Source organism: Mercenaria mercenaria, chromosome 5 (assembly GCF_021730395.1).
Source record: "Mercenaria mercenaria strain notata chromosome 5, MADL_Memer_1, whole genome shotgun sequence".
In the NCBI taxonomy this organism is placed as follows: domain Eukaryota; kingdom Metazoa; phylum Mollusca; class Bivalvia; order Venerida; family Veneridae; genus Mercenaria; species Mercenaria mercenaria.
The window spans coordinates 30,845,299-30,870,236 of NC_069365.1; the positions used below are offsets into that span (position 1 = coordinate 30,845,299).

The window sequence follows — 24,938 nt, forward strand, 5'->3', positions numbered from 1 at the left end:
GTTATTACTGTCAGTGCATTAGTACTATTCCATTTTTATACAAATAAATATGGATATACATGCAGGTACCTTTCGTCGCTATTCAACGTTACGGAAATATAATAATTTTAAATTAATTAAACAACATGGGCTATTGAACACAAGTACATCACTTTCCTAGTTCTAACTAATCAAAATTGTTTCACAGAGCTGGTAGATTAATTAGGTTTTGATTCGAAACATTAAGGGATATGATAAGAAGTAAATACAGCTGCATGTAAATAAGATTATTCTCTCCTAATATATTTAACTGACAAGTGCACGTTCTGGGTTTAATAGAAAAAAATTAAAACAAACTATCATAGAAACAAACAATTGAGCTCATGTAGACATGCTTGACAATGATTTTTATTTCTACCTTTTTTAAATGGGACAATTTATAACGCAAATCTATTAATAGTTAAGGATGTCAGTGTGTCAATATGTCAATGTAGTTTTTATTGAACAATTATTTTCTGAAAATAGGAAAGATCCGGAGGTACTATACTATGAATAAATTTCATATTAAAATACCCCGAATATGCTGCGACAGCAATACAGTTTCCTCCTTTATTCACCTTGTGTAATATACGTTATTACGTAATATTTTAGGAATGTCAAAATGCAATGGTCATATCTATTTTAGCAAGCCTATCAAGGTTTACCGGATATATAACAATACGTGTGTGGGTATACGTAATTATGTTACATTTTCTAAAAACCTAAGGCTTGGGAAATACCAGAGTGCAGTTAAATTGTTATAGTTTATACACAGTATATATAATACATGTAGCAATTTGTTTTAGTCGGTGCTAGGGTGCCTGAGGGTTTTTATCATTTCGTTACCTCTAATGATCAGCGACTGCTATTGTTTTGAATGGTTCCGCCTTTTGCTTCTATATGTCATTGTTAACTGCATAAATACTTGTAGATAGAACCTGGTAACCGTAGAAGTACTTCTAAATAAATGTCAACGCTTTTATGTATTATAAAATAGCATAGTCCATTATATATCAATTATATCTACAGAACGTCTTGTACAGCCAAGTAAGATTGCTAAAACTGTTCACAAGTGTTTCAATAGATTAGAAGAGCATTAACATAGTATTCCGAACCCCTGGAATCGAACTCTGCACCGATATCTTATTACATATTTAAATAAGTCACGGTTCCATCATAAATAAAACGTATAAATGACTATATAACTCAGCAGAGTATATTAGAGTATATTAGTTTTACCCTGAGGTCCTTTGTTCATTTATGCAACATATAATTGCCTTATAGTTGAAGAATCATTTCTTCGGTTATTGCCCTCTTTTTGGTCACTGTGGCCGCTGACAGAGACTCCGATATATTTTGAAACATATTTTTCGTTTAGTGCGACAAGGTGACATACTTATAATACATTCAACATACGTTTGCAAGAAAGTAATATTTGAAACTGTCTGCATTTCTTTGTACAAAATGTCTGAAGAAAAACAACACTAAGATATCTGTAGTAAAACTCTTACAGTAGCAACTGAATTATAAGTACTGCCGTAAGGATACAGTGGATGTAACCAGATTAAAGATTGAATGGCTGTTACTCTAATGTATTAAAACTTTGAATATATTAATTATCTGCTTGACGACGTTATTCTAACACATCGTACGTTTTTCCCCCAAAATAAATGTTCTTAATTGTTTGGATAAAGTTGTTTTCATCTGTTGTGTTTTCGAGTGAAAATGTAACGATTTTACATGCACCATAAGCAAATAAAAAATGCAGAAATGACAAAGTACTTTCGCCTTTGCTTCGAAATTGAATTGTCAATTTATTATTCTCGAACAGAACTGAAGCGAGATTTCATTTGGTCTTATGCATGTATAGTATATACGTATATCGACATAACTAAAGCTACTAAAAGGAAGATCATAATATTATATAAGAAATGACAGCATTGAAAATGACATACTTTTCAAAAGTAAAAGCAGATCAAAGTGATGGAAATTTTAAACATACTTAGTTAATATAACATTTTACAGGTGAAATGCAGAAAAAAAGAGGCATCGTGTATATACGTTTACGTGCATATGACTTTTGTTGTGCTCCTGTGGTATCTGTTACCTTTGCAAGAGATTCAGCCGGCTGGTGTAATTTATTTGAAGTGTCTCGTAATATAAATTTCTGTGTATGGGTGCATGTACTCCGCGTAATTTGTAGGTATCCACATTTCCATGTAGAGTGTTGCATTTTTAAAATGTATAGTTTTATCTCTTAGTCTTTAACCGCAAATATTTTGACAGTTCTATGTTATACATGGGTCCACAATAGAATAGAAAAGTAGCCATAATGGACAACAAAACAGAACAATAAGAGTAATCAGCTTTTGACAACATTACAGAACGTGTATGAGAAGTAGTGTAGCTAAACCTGCTGACAAAGAAGATAACTCATTTTGTATTCTTTCTCATTTTTACTTGCTTGTTCTTTTTTTCAGTATGTCTGACAATAATTTGGTCGTTTATGACAAAGGTGTAATAACAATCAATAATGTACATACCGGTATATTGTAAAAATAAATAATGGTCAATTTTACATTTTTTGTTAAAGTATTTTGTCTACATTCAAAAAAAAAAATATGTCAACAGCCAATACTGAAATACTGAAGAACAAACGTTCAAATAATTAGCAAAGCTAAAATACTAAAATGCAAGTATATTAATAAAGAATACCAAGATAATGACAATAAGAACAATAGTGCCAGTACAAATGCAACAATGCATAACATAGTCGTCATCGGAAGAGTTGCCATTTGCTTCACAGCTGTCTACGTCAATCTTGGACTTATCATGTATAACTTATATTCGTTAACATCCTCTTTAGTATGCCATTTTCCTCCTGGAAAACCCCTCACACTAACAGATTCCCCGTTATTCTGGGCATTTATATGATATGTAACAATGACTGAAATTATTTCAAATTTTCGCAAGTGTTGTTGTTGTCTGAATACCCAGAGCCGTCTATTATCTGCCGTAATCCATCTTCCTAATTTATGCAAAATTGATATTGCTGGAATATCTGTAACGCTGCAACTAAAATATTTCTTTTGTCTGTTAAATAGGAAATGTTGAAGTATTAATTAAGGAACTTAATAAAACTTACACATTTACAGTTAAATTTAAGCAGCTGTGATTTAGCTAATATTGTATGTAAATCTGCCACAACTTATATACTTTTTTATGTAAATTTTAGTGCAATAACCTTCACTGCATTAAAATATACATATAAAAAACTTAAGGTACTGGACCCGTAATAGAGTACCTCCTATTTGAAGAGTATTCAATTCCAACCATAAACCTACTTTGACTGCAATTTTCAGGGGGTGGGGGGGGGGGGGGGGGGGGGGGGGGAGGGGTAGGTTCAAGTCCCGCTGGGGCCAATCTTTTCCCATATTTTCCTTTTTTTCTGGTAAGTTTTTACTTCTTTCGAAACTCATTATGGATGTATTGTACAAAAGCGGAAACGTTTCATTTTATATGCGATTTCTTGCTGTTCAAAGCGAATTTACATCTGAATCAGGAACTTGAAGGGTAGAGTTAGACATCTTTAAAAATACTGAGTTACATGCGGTAGAAGTTCTCTATTTTGCCTTCTTCTTTAGATTATATATTGTGGAAGAAATGCAGGTAGGTTTTACTTCTGCCCCAAGGTTTCGACCTTAGTTTTTCAATGTTGGAGTTAGAATTCTGTCTCATTAAATCTGTGTACTTGAGGCACACTAGAAAAAATAATATTCAAAGTTTTATTTTGTGTTTTATAATTGTTTAACAATAGTTTGATGTTTCTTTTATCAAAATAATGCTGTAATGAATTATTTGCAAACGTTATAGATAGTGGTTGTCATAATGAAATTTGTCTCTACTTGAGCTCGAGGAAATACCATAAATTATACAAAATTTAGAAAAAAAACGGCACGTTAAAAAGTTGTTTAAAATTTGCAACACAGTGCAAAACATGGTCAACTTTAAAAATATACCAAACAAATGCCATTTTTTAAACATTACTATTAGGGGTCCAATACCTTAATCAAACCGGGTCTGCTATTGTACTTCTTGGTTGCATTCTTTACTTCCGAATTATCTTTTTACAGATTTTATTAACAATCACAACAGCAATCTTTAAGTGCCATGTCGTGGCTTTAAAATGTCTCCGCGAAATTGGATTCAGTGTTGTTACATTTTCTGGCCCTTTGGGATCAAGGAGTCCATTCAACATATGTGTAAAAGGGTTGTGCCTAAGCCGCTGGTAGACGGCGTGAGAGGTTTTGCACATTTCATTACCTCTCATGAACAGACTCAGTCAAAGTGAGTCTGTTATTATTCTTCTTGGTTGCATTCTTTGCTTCCAAAGGATCTTTTCACAGATGCTATTCACACCTGGCTAAGCGTTTGAGCCAAACATTTATTGAGCAGAGTTCTTCGAGTTGGAAAGAGTGGTCTTGCCATTTTGCTAAAACTCGAAATCAGCATTAAGAAGATAAATACCAGAAACCCAATGGTTTTACCGTCTGTAGTTAACGTATAGATGTATATATTTAGGTAAATCCTATGTGCCTATAATTTTCTACATATTTTGTACTTAAGCACATTGTTGTTGTATGTGACATCACTACCGGTACTTATACTGTGCTTCTCAGTGAAGAGCTGAGGCCGGTTCCAATCTATTTATCTAATTGGTAAATTGCTAAACAAATGACTTATGTCTAATATAAAATAAGACATATGCCAACAATAGAATAAGAACAACAAAAAACGAACCTTTGTTCACATAATGCATCTAGCGTTTCTCCAGTTCGAGTCTGTGAATGACTGTTGTTCTTGTCAAAGTATGCGCTTATAGAATCCTGGGTGTAAAATATATCATTGGTCTAAGGTACATAATAATTAATACAAATGTTGATATCAAATGTGTAGGTTAAGTAGCATTTTAAATTGTAGAGTTTACAGAAGTATTTTTTAGAAATTTGGAATTCCCTGAAATTGTTTGTCAATAAATGCAAATGCCAACGTTTAACTGATTTACCTGTTTATTTAAATTGTTGGTCTTGTAATTGTGCATTATCTTTCTTACGTTATAACTTGAAAAACCATTTCACTGATTGGTTTCGTTTGGGAACTTGGTGGCTAAACCTATCTGATTTTTGTTCTTGTTTGTGTGCATGAATGAATTAAAAAGTATGTTATTTAGTTACAAACTTATGCTTTGGCTGGTATCTTTTCTAAGATTCACAAATTACGAAGAAGACGGGACATTATTGTAGAACAAACCCGTGAACATTCTAATGCAAATAATAATGTTTATATATCTTATAATATTTATGGTCTTTTTTACTTTGCTCATTTAATGTACCATTAAACAAAAAAGTAGATCTACCAATTTATAAAACTACTACTAGTATCAAATCATCAAGAATTTCACGTTTATTTGAAAATGTCATTGGTAACCATTCTGAGACTTTTTTTGTAAAATTGAATGGTCGTCTGTTTGTTATTAGATGCATGGTGGCACTTAAAATGGTATTTCATCTGTATGTTGTGTTTTTATACCGAAGTGTCTCTCTTTAATTATTGCATCCCTATTTTGTGGTCCAGTAGTAGCCGAAGGTTTTAAATATTTACCTTGAAGGCTGTTCGATGGTAAATATAATTATGATTTAAAATGGTCTTTCAACTTTTCTTAGACATGTCTATGAACAGAAAAGCCCATGCTGTATTCGCGTTTTCAACGAAACTTACCGTTGTAAAGAATTTTATAATTATTTTTTGAGAAGTACATGCATTACAAGCTATGAAAATATCTGAGTAAAATATTTACAGAAGAAACGTGTCAAAATAATTAAAACTTATCAAATAAGATTATTTACTTTAATTGCCAATTTCTGGAACAGAAATTAGATAATAAAAATGAAAAAGAGATGAAATATACATGTATATAAATTTTCTGATGATAATCTAGTATCCGAGAGTGGGTAGTGAGTGCTTTTTTGAAGCACTTTTAATTATGACGCTTTCATTTCATTGACCTATGCTCGCAAAAACTTCATGAAAATCATCCTTATAACAGAGGCAAAATACAACTATAGTACCAGTTTTCAGGTGGACAATTTATGCCCTTCCAGAATAAATGTGTTTTCAAAACTTCATCTGCAAACAATCTCTGGAATAACTATCTGTAAAAACAAAATGTGATTGAAATTTTTACTAAATACAATGATTTAGGTTCATATTGCTATATTAATTCAAAAACATGTTAAGACATTAAACACATTGTCTTGGCCTTATATATGTCACTGTCAACTAATTATTTCTCATTTTCTTCATGCAAAGCATGTATAATTACCATTATTAAAATACAAAAGAATACGGTTATTTTGTGGTGCCTCTTTAAGCAGGTGGATGTAGAAACCATTTTTTTTCTATCGAAAAAATCAATTGGTTATGTTTATACAAGACTACCTAAAATTATATAGAGAGAAGGAAAACGTCATGTTTTATTTGATTGTGTGATTATAATCAATGATACTGCTGATCGACTGTACAATTTAGGCTTTATAAATTGTATTGCATATTTATATTTGTGAAAACAACCGGGAGTATTGATTAACTGTCAAAAGAATGACTACGCAATTATCAAACCTCAATACGTTAGATATATACAAAATATAAATGTGCACGTATTACATATATTCTAATCAACTATTCCGAAATAAAATAGTGTGACATGCTTGAAAACTATTAAGTTTCTGCTTTTTTTCTAAAGTTCCTTTTCATTTTTACTCTTTTGACAATAGTTTCACTCTGCTTTATTTCCTCCCCCACCCCGCAACCAACCCATCATTCCCTATCAGATATCACGTAACCTAAAATAAGTTAGACTTGCAATGTAAATATGGGGTAAGATAAACGTGTCACTGTGTTAAATCAATCTTTTATCGATAAAGCAAATGCAAAATGATTTTCCGAAAATATGAACGGACTTAAAATTCTGTCTTGTTAATTTTGCCATACGTAATAAACTTTAATTGTATGAATGAATACAATTGCAATTTAATTAAGAAAATAAATGGTCAAATCATTCATACCTCGCTATAAGTAATATTTTCTCAAATTCAAGGTTGTGGAATACCTTTTCGTCGTTTCTCTTCGGAAGCCAATGAAATGTATTAGATAACGCACAATTTAGCAGCCAATCAAATTATTGGGAAAACCGATCCATTCTCTTTAAAAAAGATATATACATTCGCTTTAAAGCATAAGTGTTGACACTGAGGTGAATTCGAGCACTATGTATCTGAAACCTTCAGAAATATTCTTTTCGCAAGATTCAATTAATAATGTTTTTGATAAAAATTGTGGTCATAGATATAAGCCGATAGGCGAAACACTTGATGCATTATGCGAAGGAAGGTAAGTTTTCGATTATATATTTCTTAATTTTGTCATTGTTTCACTTCTGCAAATCAAGTAATCTGACTAAATAACTGTTGTATTTTTATCATCTGTTAAAAAATCAGCCAGTATCTATTACAGTGTTTTCGTGTATAAAGTATACATTTTAATGCCACAATGGATGGAAGCAACACGTTGACTTATACATTACCAATATCAAATACAATAGATTTATTGTGCACTGCAATCTTATTTTAGGTTTATTTATTTTATACGAAATTGCAACTCTGTTCATTCATTGTTTTTCTAACAAACTAATGTGTACCATTACATATGTCATTTCAATATAGTATCTTTTTCAGGTGCTCTGTAAATAGCATACCAACTATATCAGTTGTAAAACATAACAATAAATGGTTCACAGCTGATAATAGGCGGCTTTGGGTTTTTCGGAACCTGGAGAGACTGGGAAAGTGTGACAAAATATATGTTAGTGAGGGGTTTTATATTCCTCCATCAAAGTTTACCACATATAATGGAGGCGAATCAGTTCATGTTCGCAATGGCTCCCCAGGAGGATTTTGGCATCGAAAACCAAGTGTGAAAAAGCCAACGCCTACTCCTACTATAACCATTAACAAAATGCCAGTATCTGTCAACGATATTAAAAAGGAAAATGTGGCAAAGGAACATAACATTGATGACAACACAATCCATTCATCAGGCAGGCGCCCATTTCAGGAAATGGGAAATTTAGTTTCTGACTATAGTGTGATAGATGAAACTATCAGTTCACACTCCGAACCGGACAGTGATACTGATACAGTGTCCACAAGTTGTTCCGTGGAGCAAAGTAAATATCTTACATCCTCGGGAAATTCGGATAGGTCTTTATCCCAAGAAAAGCAAACAGTTCAGGAAGCGAATTTAAAAGTAATTGTTTTAGATGAAACCGCTATAGAATTACACATTTCACCTTGTCAGAATGTTGTTGATGAAGACAATAACAATAGTTTAACTGTTACAGCAAACCCGCAAACGACACAGACTAATACTACTAAGAAATGTAAAATACTATGTATCGTTATAACCGTCATAGTGGTTATTCTGTTTTCAGTATTAGTTCCAGTTCTTGCTTTATAAACTTAAATTGTGAATGATATTTCCATTCAATGAAGTATTCCGGTTTTCATTCAGATACAGTGATCAGGTTTTTGCCTTTCAAGTCTGGTCGTCTATTAGGTTGAATGAAAAGGAATCTTGGATGAATACTTCTTTTCACTGCATTTGTTTAAATGTCTTATGTCGTATAATGAATGACGCAAGGAATGAATATTTTAAATCTAAATATTCATGTTCGCCTCAGATATATATACATATATTATGTTGATTATCTTTTGTTAATTCAAAATTTTAGAGCACAATGTTATGTTTGTATAAAGGTAAAAAAGCAATTCAACAATTTAAGTTGTACCTTATCCATCTTATGCGTAATAAGAATAAAAATAGCATAAATAACATTTTGAGTTCAGATGTAGTGGAAAAATACTTTATATATCATTCGAATTGAATTTCCGAAAATATAAATTTACCTTACCTTTAGTTAGATAACGACTTAAGCTAAATATAGCTTTACCTCTCTAAGCTTATATTAAGTAGCACTTCTGTTTGTTTGTTATTTATTGAAAAATCATTGTAATTCAAGAATATGTATATGTAGCTAGACACAATGAAGTTTATTGCTCATTTATATATGCCGTTATAAAAAATAATGCACATAGACGTTCCTTGTAAATAATGTTGTAAGTGATTCAGATTTATATAATCTATTGTCAAATGCCATGTCGTATTAAAATCTAACATTAAAAGGTCAATTATGCAGTATCATATAAAGTTTTGTGTGCACGAGTAAAAACTTTGATCAGTGTAACTCTATCAACGTGAAAAAAATATTTGATAAAATATTAGATATGTTTAACTCTTTTGTTTCTATAATCCATTAGTATGCACATCTGTAACATCAATAAATCGTGTTGTTTGATAATTGTATCTTTGGTTAAGTTATTAAAAATGACAGATATATGAAAGCGTTACACGTATCCGACTGAAACCTAAACCTCTTAGTTTTCCTTTTTTCTCGTGAGTTGTTCTTTATCAAATCTCGACGTTTGATAATTAATGTAGAAATTTTAAAAAATCGCCCAGACCCTCTAGAATATTACTCATGTTTCAAAGAGTGCACGTTATTTCCTCGTACATAAATGTAGATATAAAAGCAAATACGCATATCATATCTGGCCTAGCTCCACGGACACTGTATGTTTTAGATTCCAATGAGCAAGTTGGTAGTACCTGTGAGTCCCTGTCCCTCCTGGAACATCAGGGATAACTGCCCATCAGCTTTGCAAGGTTTTTCAAGTTCATGAAAACGTGCATGTATGATAGTAATTTGGCATTTGCTGGAAATAAAGGAAATATGATGACATTTCTTTAATTTTGGGGTTGGTTTAAATGAAAAGGCGATTAAAACATTCCAGAATAATATAAACCATCGTGAAGCACACAGAACAAAGTGTCGCTAGGCCTCTACGTTTGAACATACATTCGTGTATCCGGGACTTGTTTATAATCCACTAAGAACACGCTCCATTACCGCCTATATTTAAGAAATAATTCATAGCAAAAGAGTGTTTTAACACTTATTTATACACGATGGGTGGTGTTACGTCGGGCGTAAGAATTTTACGAGGGCGTAGTCTGAGTGAAATTATTACGACGTATTACCGCCCGAGTGTATACATAGTGTTAAAATACGGTTTTGGTATAAATTATTTCGATTCTAATATGCCCTTAATTTAAAACAGTAGATAAAATATAGTAGCTCTCTTTTTTGGTCGCAACAAAAACATTGACGTCATCGCACGTTAACGTGAAAGAGTGTTTTAACAGAGAAAAACATATTAGAGCTAGAATGTTGAAAATTAGTTTATGATTTTGATACAAAAAGGTGACTTGTACGGTCAGTGCTTTGTATTTCGTTTAATTTCATGAAGTAGATTTATAAAATAATTAAAACGGAAAGCAAGCAGAATGGAAATATAAAATTGAACTTGGTGGATTTCAATTATTTTGTTCTGCAAAGGATAAACAAAAGTAACATTTGCCATATACTTTAGTTTAAAACTTGTTATTTACTGAAATTAAATGAATAATAATTGTACAAACAGATTTGTTTTCTTTTTGGTATGTACATGTACAGCATCTAAAAGGAAAAAAGAAGATATGTATCTTAAATGCCTATTTCATTTTGTTTGTAGTATCTTCTCCAAACTTACACAATAACAAAGATGTGCACTGTATTTCAAAAGAATAGGAAAATATTACATCGAGTAATAATCTTTGCAGAAATCCTCTCTTATCTTGTCGAAAATAATTGACATCAACATTATCGTGGTCATCGCGTTCGTGTAGTGTTTGTCCTATCTCTTGGACTATAGACTTGTACTTTAGATGACTGAATATTTTGTAAAAAAATGCATGGTGAGAGCCTACGAGCTCTTTATGAACAGTAATAAGGTTAATTTAGTAAAATATATCATTGACATAAATAGAGATTTTTCTGTGTTATGAAATGTAGTTATAGAGTAGTTTACCGATTCCTCGATGCATGTCGCCATATATGTCCACAAGCAGTAGACATATATAAATTTGCATGAGTGAGATAGACGTGCATGATTCTTGAAACTTGCTGAGAGCCTTTTACCCGATGTGTGATCATTGAGGTCATTTCCCGCCATGGCAGATGCACGATGCAAGACTAGTAGAAACTGTGATGTGAAAATAGAGTACATCACATTATAATAGTGTGAGTGATCGGGTTTACATGTAACGACTTTTTCAACAACTTTTAAGTCATATAAACGACGACGTTTACTTGTAACCGTAAACACAATGCCCAAATATCACGCCAGAAAATAGGACATGATACCCCATCCAGTTGCATTATATTGACAGTTTTTGACACCGGGCTGAACAGTCCTAGATCTATCCTATTATTGCCTTCCTTGATGGTGTTCGCCATTTAGCTGCACGTGAACTCTGCAGCCCTTGATTCAAGCCTGTCGTTAGGTATGTCAAATTTCAGTTTCCGGGCTTCATAACCATGGTACTCGCGATGAGGTGTCAGGTTTACTTGCAAAAACAGGCCATCAGCATGACCCTTCCTGGACTTGTATACATTGTAACGTGTTTACGAGTTCGTGAATTTGATAATAACTTTTCGATTTACATTCAGTTTTCGTTTTCTCTCATGTTGACAGTTGTCTATTTCAGAAATTTTAAGATTAATTTTGGCTTTCTAGAAAACTCTAAAATTTTAGTTTCAACTGGTTCGTCCTATATTACCGAATCACCAAGGTTTGAAATGTCTTATTCTCATACTGTGCGAGCTCATCGTTATCAAACCAGACTTGTTGCGAAGTTATCGTTCAGAATAGCCCGTTCAGTATGCAAACCATTTGGTGTGCATTCTTCCAGTACCTGTTTAAGATCAATTATCAGTATGGAGGCTAATTAAGAGCTAAGACTAGCAAGATCCTCTTGGAAAAACTGCAGTAAATTATCTGAATCAGAATTCACTGCATCAAGGCAATCTTTCCCCTCACCCTCACTGTCAGCAGACTCGCTGCAATTACCGTGTTTGTTTTTAGGTCGGGTTTGCGGCCCCGGCTCGGGGAAGACTTGTTATGCGAAATTTCACCACTCGCACGCTATTGCAAATGCATCAAAACGAACATGTGTAACAGTTCTTTGAAAATGGTGAGTTTTTAAAGGCGACTGACTGTCCGGAAGTGGGCCCCTTTAGGCAGTCCTTTTCCGGAATTCATTGTTTATATCAGTATACTGACACTTGTTTCGTAAAGTAATATACATGTTTTACATGCTGTTCAATTCTCGTTTTAAACAACTCTTTCTTTCTATGATTTGGTGTTGTTTGATTTTTGTTTCTCAAAGCGTATTTCTAAGCCTTAATTAATATATCCAATCGGACTATTCGTGAATGTGTCTACGCCTCTACAGTGACACGAGCTCAAGTACCAATACGAATATTTAAGTATAAGATTTCTTGTGCAATAATGCATCTGACAAGCATACTTGAATATAAATCCATTATTATTTTCTACTATAAGGATTTGAACCTAACTATAACTGTTCCTAGTCATTTTATAGCATGCTTAATAGTTTTCTTTCTAGATTTACATTTGTTTTACTTCTAAACCCGTGTGCATTGTATGACTGTGGACGCAAACATTTATTCAAACTGTTTCGTTGTTTTGTACCCCACTGACATAAAAGCTGTAACAATGCTTTTGGAAAACATCATTAAGATATTATTATTATTATTATTATTCCTTCATTGATTTCACTAAACCAGGTCTGAACGTTTCAGATGTCATATAAATCTGAAAGATTCATCAGAGTTAAACGTCAGTTTTTTAATGAAATTAATTAAATGCAATATATCGTGTACTATGTCGTACAAATTCGTCAAAATAAAGTCATTCTTATTGCGACTGGTCTATGAATTTTTGTAATATGTATTTTTCTCAAAATGTATTACGATTTGTGTTTTGTCATTGATATAGCTGGCAGTCTCCTGTTTAGGTGAGAAGCAAAATTGTACTTAAGCGCTTAATGTGATCCAGACCTGGACGATAATACCCGAGTCGAATACAAAATTGCTTATCAAGGTACTGTTGTAATAACACAATTACGTATACACAGTTTACAGAATGACTTCAGACTTACATATATCTATCAAGTCTGTGTTGATATTCTAAAGACATACGCTCCTTTACAGCCTCGCCGTTTAGTTTTCAGAAATAAAACTTTCCGGTTTTTTTACTGGTGTGAGCGTAAGAACGACTCCAGTGATGCAACCAAATAACCAATTTTAACAAATTGAAAAAATCCTGCAATAGCTGCCTATGTTGATATTTGGAAAGTGACAGAGGTAGGTACCGTTACATAGTAGATCAAGTCACGGAGTTGGACAACATTTCAATTAGGGTGATAACTAAAACAAGACCATTAAAGCTTAACACAAAATGATATATTCATAATTTCCATGTAAGCATAGTTTTACTTTTTATTTTTAAAGGCAGATTTTTTTTTTAAAGCGATTTTAAATAGATGACAAGGAAAAGGTTCTATGCAATAACTTGATTTTAAAGTTTGAAATGTTTTTATCATTTTCTTACAATTTGCAGATATATAAACTGTTTTAACAGAGGCTGACAAAGTCGTCATGGTTTATTGTTGTTGTCTTCCTTATGTCTTCCAACGGGTGCCAACGTGTAAGTACCCAATGGGTCCGAATTACATGATCATGTGCGTAATGTATGCCAGACCATGCAGCTGTTGAATTGGAGTTTCCAAATACTTTGTTGTTGAATGAAACAACCCATCCCATAACACAGTCAGCACCATTTGGACCAGACATAGTATACTTTCCGGTTAAGTTGTAGTAATCATCTGCATGCCCAACTGCTGTATTGTAACGACCACTGAGATGACCATCCATACACGTGAATTCCATGACAGATTTCAATTGATTTGTCCATAGCCCAGCTATACCGCAGTGGTTCTCATTCAAAGCTAGGATTTCTGCACATTGGGCTGTAGTAGATAAAGGTAAAGTAAAAAATGAAATTACCTGGCGTAAATAAATGCACTTTTCAAATGGTTTGACGCAAAACGTAATAAATTGCGATTACCTTTACAACGGGTGACAATAAATGTTTGAAATAATACGTTTTTACTGACACGTCCTGAATATTTTAAAATCAATTCCCGGAATCAAATAATCATCGAATCATATGACGATCTTCATCCAATTTCGATATTTTTGAGAATTTTTATGACAATTTTATGTGCTTTTTTCTGAGCTTATTGTTATCGAAAATACTACATGTAGCATTCCGTCCCGAGACTTGAAAAAGGGCCAAGGAAAGGGCCTGATAAAGACGTTCACTAAATGTGCGGGCAGAAAATTCCGTGTGATAAGGAATACAATCATGCTTACAATCTTTTGTTATTAGATGTAACACTGAAAAATCTTTAAAATTAATCTCTTAATTAAAAATGAAAAATGTTGGGTTAGAAGTTTTGTTGAGTGTATGCTCATAACGCGCATTGTTCACATTTAATTTCGAAAACTACGAGTTCAACGCAGTTTTTCTTAATTATAGTACCAGGTCATGTGGCATCTGTGTAGCTTTTTTCGTGGTGGGGAAATACCGATCATACTAATCCAAGCATTATTTCAGGATTTTTTTACGAAAAAATGGACTTCCGGGTGTAATAGATGAAAGATGTATTACCTTCGTATCCATTTTTCACTGGATCGATGAATCTTTTCTGAAGATTTTGTGCGAGCACAATTTTTGAAATGGTGAAGAAAATGAAAACAATCCTCATTTTGGAATGTTAAACCTGTAAACTGAAAATAGGTATACTTGTATAAATGTGAACATGTACCTGGAAGCTGAAAGCTTAAAAACTATGTATAATATAAGAAAGATAGTTTCATCATATTAGTCAAATTTAAATGGTAAAGAATAATATATATTCCAACATAGTGTAGTGTCATTATGTTGACACAGAGAGTGATTCCAGGCTTGCAAAAATAATTTAAATCTTAGGTATGTTCTTTGTAGAAATTTTGATGTACTTACATAACCTTACAAATGGAAAGGTTTCACACGACAGTATTCGTAAGGTGTAAAAGTAAAAAAATAATTTTAATTGGATGTTAATTGTTTTAATCTTGCATCACATTTTAAACATAACAGATGTTTAATACATTAAGTGTCAATATTTAAGATTAATTATCCATAATTTAGTTTAGATAAAATAGAAAAACTCTCGTATTACCTGATTCTACGTTGTTCCTTATCTCTTGCTATATTGATATAAATGTCTTATTTATGTAGATTAGAGTGTCTTACTGCACTGACGCCATAGGACAATCAAAACATTTTGTTTGATTTTCAACAACAGTAATCAAGTCATACATGCTTAAATTGTTTGAAGACATTTAAATTGCATAACATTGTCCATAGGATTACACTGTAAACCGGTCAAGACGCTGTTAGCTACTAACCGCTTTATCATCCCAGTTGCACCCGTTTCACTATAGGCGATGTCCCTTGTATATGTTCAATTCGTTGTGCATCCTGTTGGGTAGAGTAACATTGTCAGAACTACCGACTATAAACTTAATTCTTAGTACCTGAGTGGCCCGGATTGTGCGCTCTGGCAAGTTTGGGTCCAGACTACAAGGTCAGGAACACATGCAGACAAACGTAGTGTGCAGTGTAACGATATAAATCGAAAGGAAAGTCGTCCTAGAAATTATTCTGAAAGTGCAATCATATAGTTCTGCACGTTTGCTTAGTTGATTTAAACTATAAAAATCACAACAGATATTCATGTTGCATATACACATTTTAGCGTACACGTGTAGTTGAAACGACGCTTGACATACCTTTCACACCCAATATATGTTGTTGCCTGGGCAGGAAGTTGCATGGTGGACTTTGTACAAGTTGGTTTTTAATTTTTAACGTTGGAGGCAACTTAAACATGCGGATAAGAACCATACTACCAAACATTAGTACTGTTCAAGGATAAAGGTACTGACCGGCATCGAGGTGCTTATCTGGCCCGGTAGTTAAAAGCAAGCTGACAGGAAAATTACAATCAGCCATTTTTGCATAAAAACTACTTTTTTCACTGGATCCGCCCATGTATAAACGGGAGAAAACTCGTGTACAAACAAGGCAATTCACGTGCTGTTAATACATGATTTTTATTTTTGAAATGCTTTACCAGGGACGTATGTATGTATTTCTGCGCAGACTGATATTTGGCATCTGCATCTTGTTTCTTCCATAATAACCTCTTCCTGTAGCATTATAGATACAATGTAATCCATAGTATGTTTAGCTGTATCATATTCCAACCCCAAACGTACTGCCCCCAACAATGTACGCACTAGCTTCTCTTAGAGTTTACTCCCTTTACCAAGCGTCTGTTCAGTTATTGTAAAAAAACTGAATAAATAAGTATGGCGTGTAACTTGTGCTATTGCCCGTTTTTAGGTATCATATTAATGATTTTTGTAAATATCAGTCGGTTTGTTTTTACCTGATTTTTCGCAGAATTCATATAATAAACCTCGAAAGCTAGTCACTAGCTTCGTACTCATCCGTACTCTAAGTGTGTTTGTACTCAAAATAATTCGAATGTAAAGTTGTTATTCTTAAAATTGTGTTCCTGTTTATCAAATTTTTAAGTTATATGCAAAATTATGTGGAATGTAACGTTTGTAATAACTAAAAATAAAAATAAGATGCTCAAAAACCTTCACATCACGCTTTTAGTAGTGTTGTTGTTATGTGTTCCCCGGTTACGGATATTTAAAACATGTTTTCCGTTTCCAAGAACAACCGAATGGTAACTAAAAATGTACCGGAATCGTAAAGTCATCACATAAGAAAACAATAAATTTAGTCGTCGTGTTATGTTTTTATGCAAGAATAGCGACAATACACGTTTGTTTTGTGTATTAACGCCTGCAGAAGCCTTTTTGGGATATGTTTGTGACCGAGACCGTACAATCCCGTGGGCTTCTGTAGACGTTAATGCACAAAAAACGTGTATTATCCCTACATTCAGTGTACATATGTTATCAGTTTTTGTCTGAACAGGACGTTGCTGATCTTTATAATTCAATTTTGCAAACAAAATACAAATTTCATTTAAAGTTTGTATTTGTATATAACAATAAACCTTAGCAATGTATATCTGTTTACCGACATCTGGTGGAAAAATACTAAGTATGTGGGCATATATGTTTCTTCTAAATCATGAAAATCTTTTCCGTAGGGTTTATGCTTCTTCAAGGGAAGATTTGACCGTCATGTAGACAATGGTGTGATCTGCAAATAGTCTCTTATCTTTGATGAGTCAGAAAGGTCATTAATATGAGCTAGGTAAAGAAATTGGCCAAGAATTGTTGAGCACCCAGATAGGTCAAGGATGACCGTATGAGATTGATACTTGTTTTCGTTTCACATCCTCAGTATGGCAGGTTATGGATGTCGCTGTGGCCTTCCCTGGCCTGTATAGAACGTAAATCTGATGATATTAAGAAAAAAAAAACAACAACAACGAAATACATAATACATATATTTAGTTCATGTGGCCATCCGTGACTTGTGATCTATGCAAATTCTGGTGACATCGAACAAAGACAAAAATTAGTTCTCGAGGGTCATTCGTGACTAGCCATGTATCAGTATTGTGACAACGTCGAATAAGAACAAAAAGATATTTCGCTATTGCCATTCCTGACAGTCTTGTACTTAAATACTGTTTATATTGACCAAAACCTACATGAATTCAACGCGGCCATCACTGAACTGTCTTATACACAAATCTGTATATTTTCGCTGTGGCCATCCTTTATATCGAACAAAGGTATGTGGCTATATGTTCACAAACTTCAGGCTATATTTTACAAAGCTTAACATTTATTATCTTTGGCTATCCATAATCTGTCTTAACACAAATCTGGTGACATAGAATAAAGAAAAGTATAAACATTTTGTAGACGTCTGTAGCCTGTGGTCTACAAAATTCCGGCAGCTTCTGTGTACTTATATACTGGTGATCATTTTACTGTTGCTATCCGTGACCTGTAGTATATACAAGACGGAGACAAATATCGATTTAATGTGGTCATCCGTGAACTTCAATAAATTCATTCGGGCAATACTCACGCGTAGGGATATCGGTCACAGGAAGAAATGGTTTCGGACGAGCCTTGGTAAGAGATTTCTAAGCAAAGTATCACGGATTTCAGGACAAAGTTCTGTATCATTTACCGTTATTAAAAACAAAAAAGAGGAAAAAAACAACAACAAAAACAACAAAAAAAACACCAACGAACAAACAACCCCCCTTCCCCAAAAAACAGCAACAACAACCCCCCCCCCCCCCCCATAAAAAAAAAAAAAAAAAAAAATGACTGATATATCGATATGTTTGTATTATATTTAATTTATAAAGATATAGTGTTGTTTTCCCCAAAGTCCCAAAAAGTGAACAAATTATGTAAATAAAAAATAAACGTCCATCTCTTATAGGTCACGGATTTCATGACGACCTAATTTTTCATTTCACGGCTTTCTGTCTACAGTACCTAAGAAATATCAGTACTTTGGACATTTTATTTATTGAAAATTCATCTGTGATACTTAACACACGTTTTCATTACAAATCAAACTCTTGAGACGTCTGGTGATGGCGGGTTTTGCTAAATTTATTTTCTGTTTAATGGCAACGGTTGTATACCTCAATGCCTTTCAATAGCAGCTAGGCTAAAGCAAAGAGCATCTGAATTTACATTTTGTCTAAATGTCTTGTCACCTGTACAAAATGTAATTTTATAAAACGGATGGATGCTCCCCGAAATAAGCATTGTTACATATCAAAACAACTAAAATGGAATTCACTGACGATGATGGCGCTATAGTTCACTAATGTTTAATAGTCAATTAGCAATAATGCAGTGAAAATCATCTGAACAAAACATGAAGATATTATGCGCATCTCTTATAGGAAATGAAGTTTCCTATGGAGTGTCAATGAATTCCAGCCAGTGCACGTGGTTGCTGGGGAATAACCTGGACAAGAAATTGTACTATAGTATACTATGTTCAACACTAATAGAGTGCTTAGAGCTCAAAATTTGCCGAATCGTTCAGATAATTCTACAAGCAAATCGCTTTCAGAATGCATGATTATAGTTTGACACATTGCCTTTAATATTCGATCGAGACCCCAACCTCAAAATCAATATGGCGGCCTCATGGTTACCAAGCTTTACGACAATTGCACACATTTTAGAAAAAGTTTGTTAGAATATGGAAAGTAAAATTATTTCTTGTTTTTGTATTGATTAATATTGTAAATATGCTCGACTACATATCCAAATAAGGTTTTTGCCGGAAATATCATTTTTTATATAAAATACCATATGCACATTTGTAATGGTAAAATGGACGGAAAATTGTCATTGTTTTTTATCAACACTTTGGAATTTACTTTTTCCAGACGATTTAGCAACCAAGTATTACTAAAATTGTTTTCTAGTCTAATTTGATTTATGTTTTATAGTATGCCTAGAATTTTTAAAATTGTGACTTGCGTAGGCATTTTCTGAAGATGGATGACTACCACGTTAAACGTTATCTACTAGGTGACACAATAAAGACTTGCCCGGTAGTCACCCTTGAGAGTCCCTTTATAGTGAAATGAACGAAGTCAAATGTCATTCGGTGCATATTTTCATGTGTGTCACATAAAATACGTTGTATCTTGATCATTTTTCGGTGTAGAATAACAACAATGGTATCAAAATAAAGCCAGAGCTTTGTACATTTATTTACAACACTTACTCAAAGATTTTCTCATATACATACTTATGAATATTCATGAAATCTTAAAAAATGGGCAGATAATTCGTTAAAAATGATGTTTTCAAATAATACTAAGATCAAATCTTCACTATTTGTATTTATAAATGGACAAAAAATAAGCAATATTACATTTGAAACATTACTTTATATAAATATATATCTGTTTGTAGCATAATTTATTGTTTCCAAGAGTAAATTCTGTCAAAAGTGGGTGGGGTATATTAATAATTTAGAAAACAAATATTAAAAAACTAACAATATTTACATAACTCACATATAAAACATATTTTGAGATAGTAATTTGTTTTGATTTTGGAATAATGTTCCTCATAAGTATTAATTAAGAGTTTTTCAGCTCATTTGCATACTCATGAATATTAATTAAAGTGTATCAAATATGTATTTAAAACGTTCATTTAGTACACATATATCTGTTCTTAACCATTGATAAGAATCTTATCAGTTTTATCAATGTCCAAGTAAAGCTTGTAAATATTCCAAGCATTAAGAATATAATTAGTATTTAACACTTATTCAAATACTGTACAACTTAGTTCACACGGTTCAATCTTATTCATAGTCTTTTCTCTATATACAATACCAATGGACATTGTTTTGAAAATGTCACAACTTTATTATACTCGTTGCCATATACATTTCTACAGTTTGTATATAAATAGCCTCGCATGCACATTCAAACATGCAAACCTGGTTGGATCGGTAGCATTTGCACATTGAACTGCCACATTTAGTCTTGCAATCCACATTAGTATAATATGATATGTTACTTTGGGTATTATAGGAATACAATCATACATGTCACCCGTGGTATCCTTTGTATGCAAACTTATGATCCATTGTTTTACGCTATCGATTCAAAGTTGTGAAGCTTAATTAGTATATGACCAAACTGGCATATATGTGTAGCTATGATGGTCTGTCTGTATAATCAGGATACACACGTGGTCAGTCTGTATAACACTGATACCCAAAATGGCCTGCATCTATACATAAGGTACCGATAGTTGCCTCTTTATATGCTACGGACACCCATAGTGTATCGGTATTTATCGCTTACCTGACCTGTATGTATATACATGATATCCAGAGTGAGCTGTATACCTTGGATACATTGGCGGTCTTTTTGTATACCAATGATATCCGTATTAGCATACATATATAGCCCTGATAGCCTGTATGTATACAGTGAATGCCATAAGAAGCCTGTTTGTACACCTAGGATACCCATAGTTTTCTGTATATTTAACTAGGAAGGCCTATATATCCAGTATACCAATAGTGGTCTTTATTTAAAACAAGTTTACAAAAAGCGGTACCCAGGATCCAATAGTGGCCTGTATTTATAACCAAGAACAACTGACAGTATACCAAGGATACCCAGATACACCAGCCTCTATACCTAGGGTACACCGGTGGCATGTATTAATACCCAGAATATTCATAGTGGTGACATTAAATAAATGGTCAGGATGATCTGTTTGTATATCCAGGATACTCAAGGTGGCCTACCAAGGATGCACTCAGGAGACCTGTCTATATACCAATTATACTCAACGCATATACTGGCCTAGTGTATAGCAAGGATGGTCTGTCTGTATACCCAGGTTTTTCTCCAGAAAGGCTTATATGTAAAACCGGGATATCCATAGTCGCCAGTATATACGGCCAAGATGACATGTTTGTATATCCAGACTACACAAAGTGGTATGGCTCTATACCTTGGATACATAGGTAACCTGTCTTATACCAATGCCATCCAAAGTGACCTGAATGTATAGCCGTAATAACATGTCTGTATACCCAAGATACCCAGATTGGTGTGTATTAAATCGAAGATACCCTTAGTAGCCTATATATACAACAGTATAGCCAGGATGACAGGCCTATATATCCAGAATATCCAGAGTTGCAAGGAAACTTGGTTGGACCTTCTGTATGTCCAGAATACCCAGAATTGCCTTTCTGTACATATCAGTATTTGCCAGTATGTATACATGTGTAGGCAATATGACCTGTCTGTATGCACAGAATACACAGATAAGCCTTTCTGTATACACGTGATACCCATAGTGACCTGTTTGTATAGCCAAGGTACCCGAAGTTGACTTTATGTATAGCCAGGGTGGCTATACATGTATGCACAAAACACGCAGAGTGAATGTTATATAACTAAGATACCCATAGTGGAATGTACATGTATGTATACCCATGATAGTTTTCATATATAACTAGAATACCCATTTTATCTGTCTCTATATCCAAGCTACCTATTGTTGCATATATATATATATATATATATATATATATATATATATATATAATAGAAAATATTAAAAGTTACTCCTGGACAAGTATATAATAAATAAAAAAGAAAACCATCTACCTATAGACAGAAATACAGATAGAGGAAACCCATTGGATGTTTTTCTTTTATATATTATATATATATATTATATATATATATATATATATATATATATATATATATATAATCACCCCTTTTTATTTGAAAGTAATTAAAAGTTGAGTAGATCTATATATTTAAATCTCAATATAATATCTAGTATTACATTTGCATTTGATACTTATGGTGACAGTCTAACAATACGAAGCAAAATGCAAGCTTTAAACTGCATGTGGCTTTGAAATTTATTTATTACCAAGGCAGGAAAAGACAGGTAATAATAAATTTACAAACTTGTTTTTCTAATTAATTTTGGCTAAATATGTACCTGCCAATGCAAAATTTAGGCAAATGTATTACCATTGTTCTTATGTGGGCCACTGGTCTAGTGGTAACACACTTGACTGTCAATCCAGAGGTCCGATGTTCGATTTTACTCGAATCCCCGTCAAGGCATTGGAAATTTTTGAGACGCTTTTGGGTGTCTGCCACTTGACTAAGAGGCCTACACCGGCTTTGCGTGTATCGGTGCTACATACCAGGCACGTTAAAATGCCAAACTGTCTGGCTAAGTTAGCCGGACAAGCCTTATCAAAAAGGAGTTCTCTCTATTTGTTCTGGGGTTTTTAATTCACCCTGACCCACTGGTCAGATCGCTCTGTCTGTACTAGTAGAGTAGTATATGTAAACTGCCTTTGAACGTGTTTATCATGAAAAAGGCGCTATATAAACCTGGTATAATAATAATAACAAGGCAGTCTGAAAGACAGCTAAATTCCTCGCCACTGCTATGGATAGTGAAAGGGTAAACCTTTGACATTTAGCTGTGACCTTGACCTTGAACTGACATGGCTGACTCATGAATTCTGCACAACGTCCTGATGAGGTGATCATTTGACCAAAGTGTCATAAAAATCCTACTAGGAGTTTAGGAGATACAGAACTCAAACCTTTGACCTCGAGTTGTGACCTTGACATGGCTGACTCATGAGTTCTTGACGGGTGATCCTTTGACCCAAGTTTGATGAAAATCCTTCAAGGGGTTTAGGAGATACAGAGTGGACACAAAATGGAAGGCTTTGACCGTAAATTGTGACCTTGACCTTGAGCCGGCATGGCTGACTCATAGGTTCTGCACATCGTCTTGATGAGGTGATCATTTCACTCAAGTTTTATAAAATTCCTTCAAGGGGTTTAAGAGATATGGAGCGGACACGAAAGTGTTACGGACAGACGGACGGAAGGACGGACGGAGACCATTCCTATACCCCCCCCCCCCCCCCCCACTTGTGGCAGGGGATTAATAATAATAATAATAATTGTAGTAGTAATAATGTTCAAATGACATGTATTAAGCAAACAGCGATACGTTTAAAGGTTTACAAATAATTTATAGTCATCCCTGGAGTTTAACATTGTTTGATAAGATATATTAATAACACTCGACAGTTTGAAACTATCAATATTTCATTTCAGGAAGGGGACCAATGAATGTGCTTGTAAAATACGCGGTTGTAAATAATCCTGACGTTTTCAAATAGATGACACTTAACATGAAACGGAAGAAGGGGACGAATGACACTAGGATATAGTCTGTTTCTTGAGTTGGAGATCATTTAATTCTATTTCAGTTAATGACATATAATTCGCGTACGGAATGACGGTACATAGGCAATGTCGCCTTATATGATTCTTATACGAAATGTTTTCCACACACGGAGATCCTTCCGGAACCAACATATGTTAGGGACAAATAGTTCAAAGAATCTATAGTAAAATTTAGAAAAAGCTGTTGTAATAACTTTTTGTTGATATGAAGATTTCTATCATTAAACTCCTGTGACTTTGTACAAGCTCTTGCTACTCGAATAGGTTGTGAAATATAGACACCGTATGATGTTGTTCGGGGTACATTTGTGTGTGTATGGTTGGGGGAAGGAGTTGACAATTAAAAAATTAAAATCGTCCCTTTTATCATATATTTTTGATTCTAAATGACTATTTACAATTGTAAGATTTAAGTACAAAAATGAGGCTTCCTATTAGCCCGTTTATCACAATATTCATTCAATTATTTATGATATTTTAAATATATTATTTAATTTGCAAAATATTAATCTTTATTAAGAAAATTCATATGCGAGAAGATGATTGTCATATGTTAGATTTTTAATTAAGGTAAATATAAGCCCTATAAGTGCAACTTTACCAACATGAATAGATAATAAGCAATTGAATACTCCGTCAGTTGGGAGCTTCAAAATAATTTATATTTAGCTAACTGGCTAGTAAAACTTTCACAACGTCCAATTTTTAATGTGAATATGTGGACGTCAGTAGTGGACACCAACAGACAATTTTGTCCTGTTAACATTATTATCTGATTAACACGCATTTTTGCCACTTGCAAGATAATAACTGATTATGTAACAATGTTAGAAAAAAAAACTGTGTACATAAATAAGTGAATATTTGGTTGGCAGAAGTATGCCACCATGATTTTCAATACACGAACA

General features: G+C 33.5%; 2 protein-coding genes across 3 annotated transcripts; one reads left to right on the forward strand and one right to left on the reverse strand.

Annotated features, from left to right (window-relative positions):
• Nucleotides 1-7,135: 7,135 nt before the first annotated feature.
• LOC123532856 (uncharacterized) lies at nt 7,136-9,401 on the forward strand. Its single transcript, XM_045314447.2, has 2 exons — nt 7,136-7,467; nt 7,812-9,401. Exons 1-2 carry the CDS (start codon nt 7,346-7,348, stop codon nt 8,590-8,592), a joined length of 903 nt encoding a protein of 300 aa, XP_045170382.2. The 5' UTR covers nt 7,136-7,345; the 3' UTR covers nt 8,593-9,401.
• A 4,138-nt stretch (nt 9,402-13,539) lies between these two features.
• LOC128556956 (streptavidin-V2-like) lies at nt 13,540-15,413 on the reverse strand. Of its 2 annotated transcripts, none has more exons than XM_053543079.1 (3): nt 15,385-15,413; nt 14,832-14,950; nt 13,540-14,127 (listed from the first exon to the last, which is right to left on the reverse strand). In XM_053543079.1, the coding sequence occupies exons 2-3, from the start codon at nt 14,926-14,928 to the stop codon at nt 13,733-13,735; spliced, it is 492 nt and encodes a 163-aa protein (XP_053399054.1). In that variant the 5' UTR covers nt 14,929-14,950; nt 15,385-15,413; the 3' UTR covers nt 13,540-13,732. The 2 variants fall into 2 exon arrangements, with proteins under 2 accessions (XP_053399054.1, XP_053399055.1); XM_053543080.1 differs by lacking the exon at nt 15,385-15,413 and adding an exon at nt 15,186-15,340.
• Nucleotides 15,414-24,938: the final 9,525 nt, after the last annotated feature.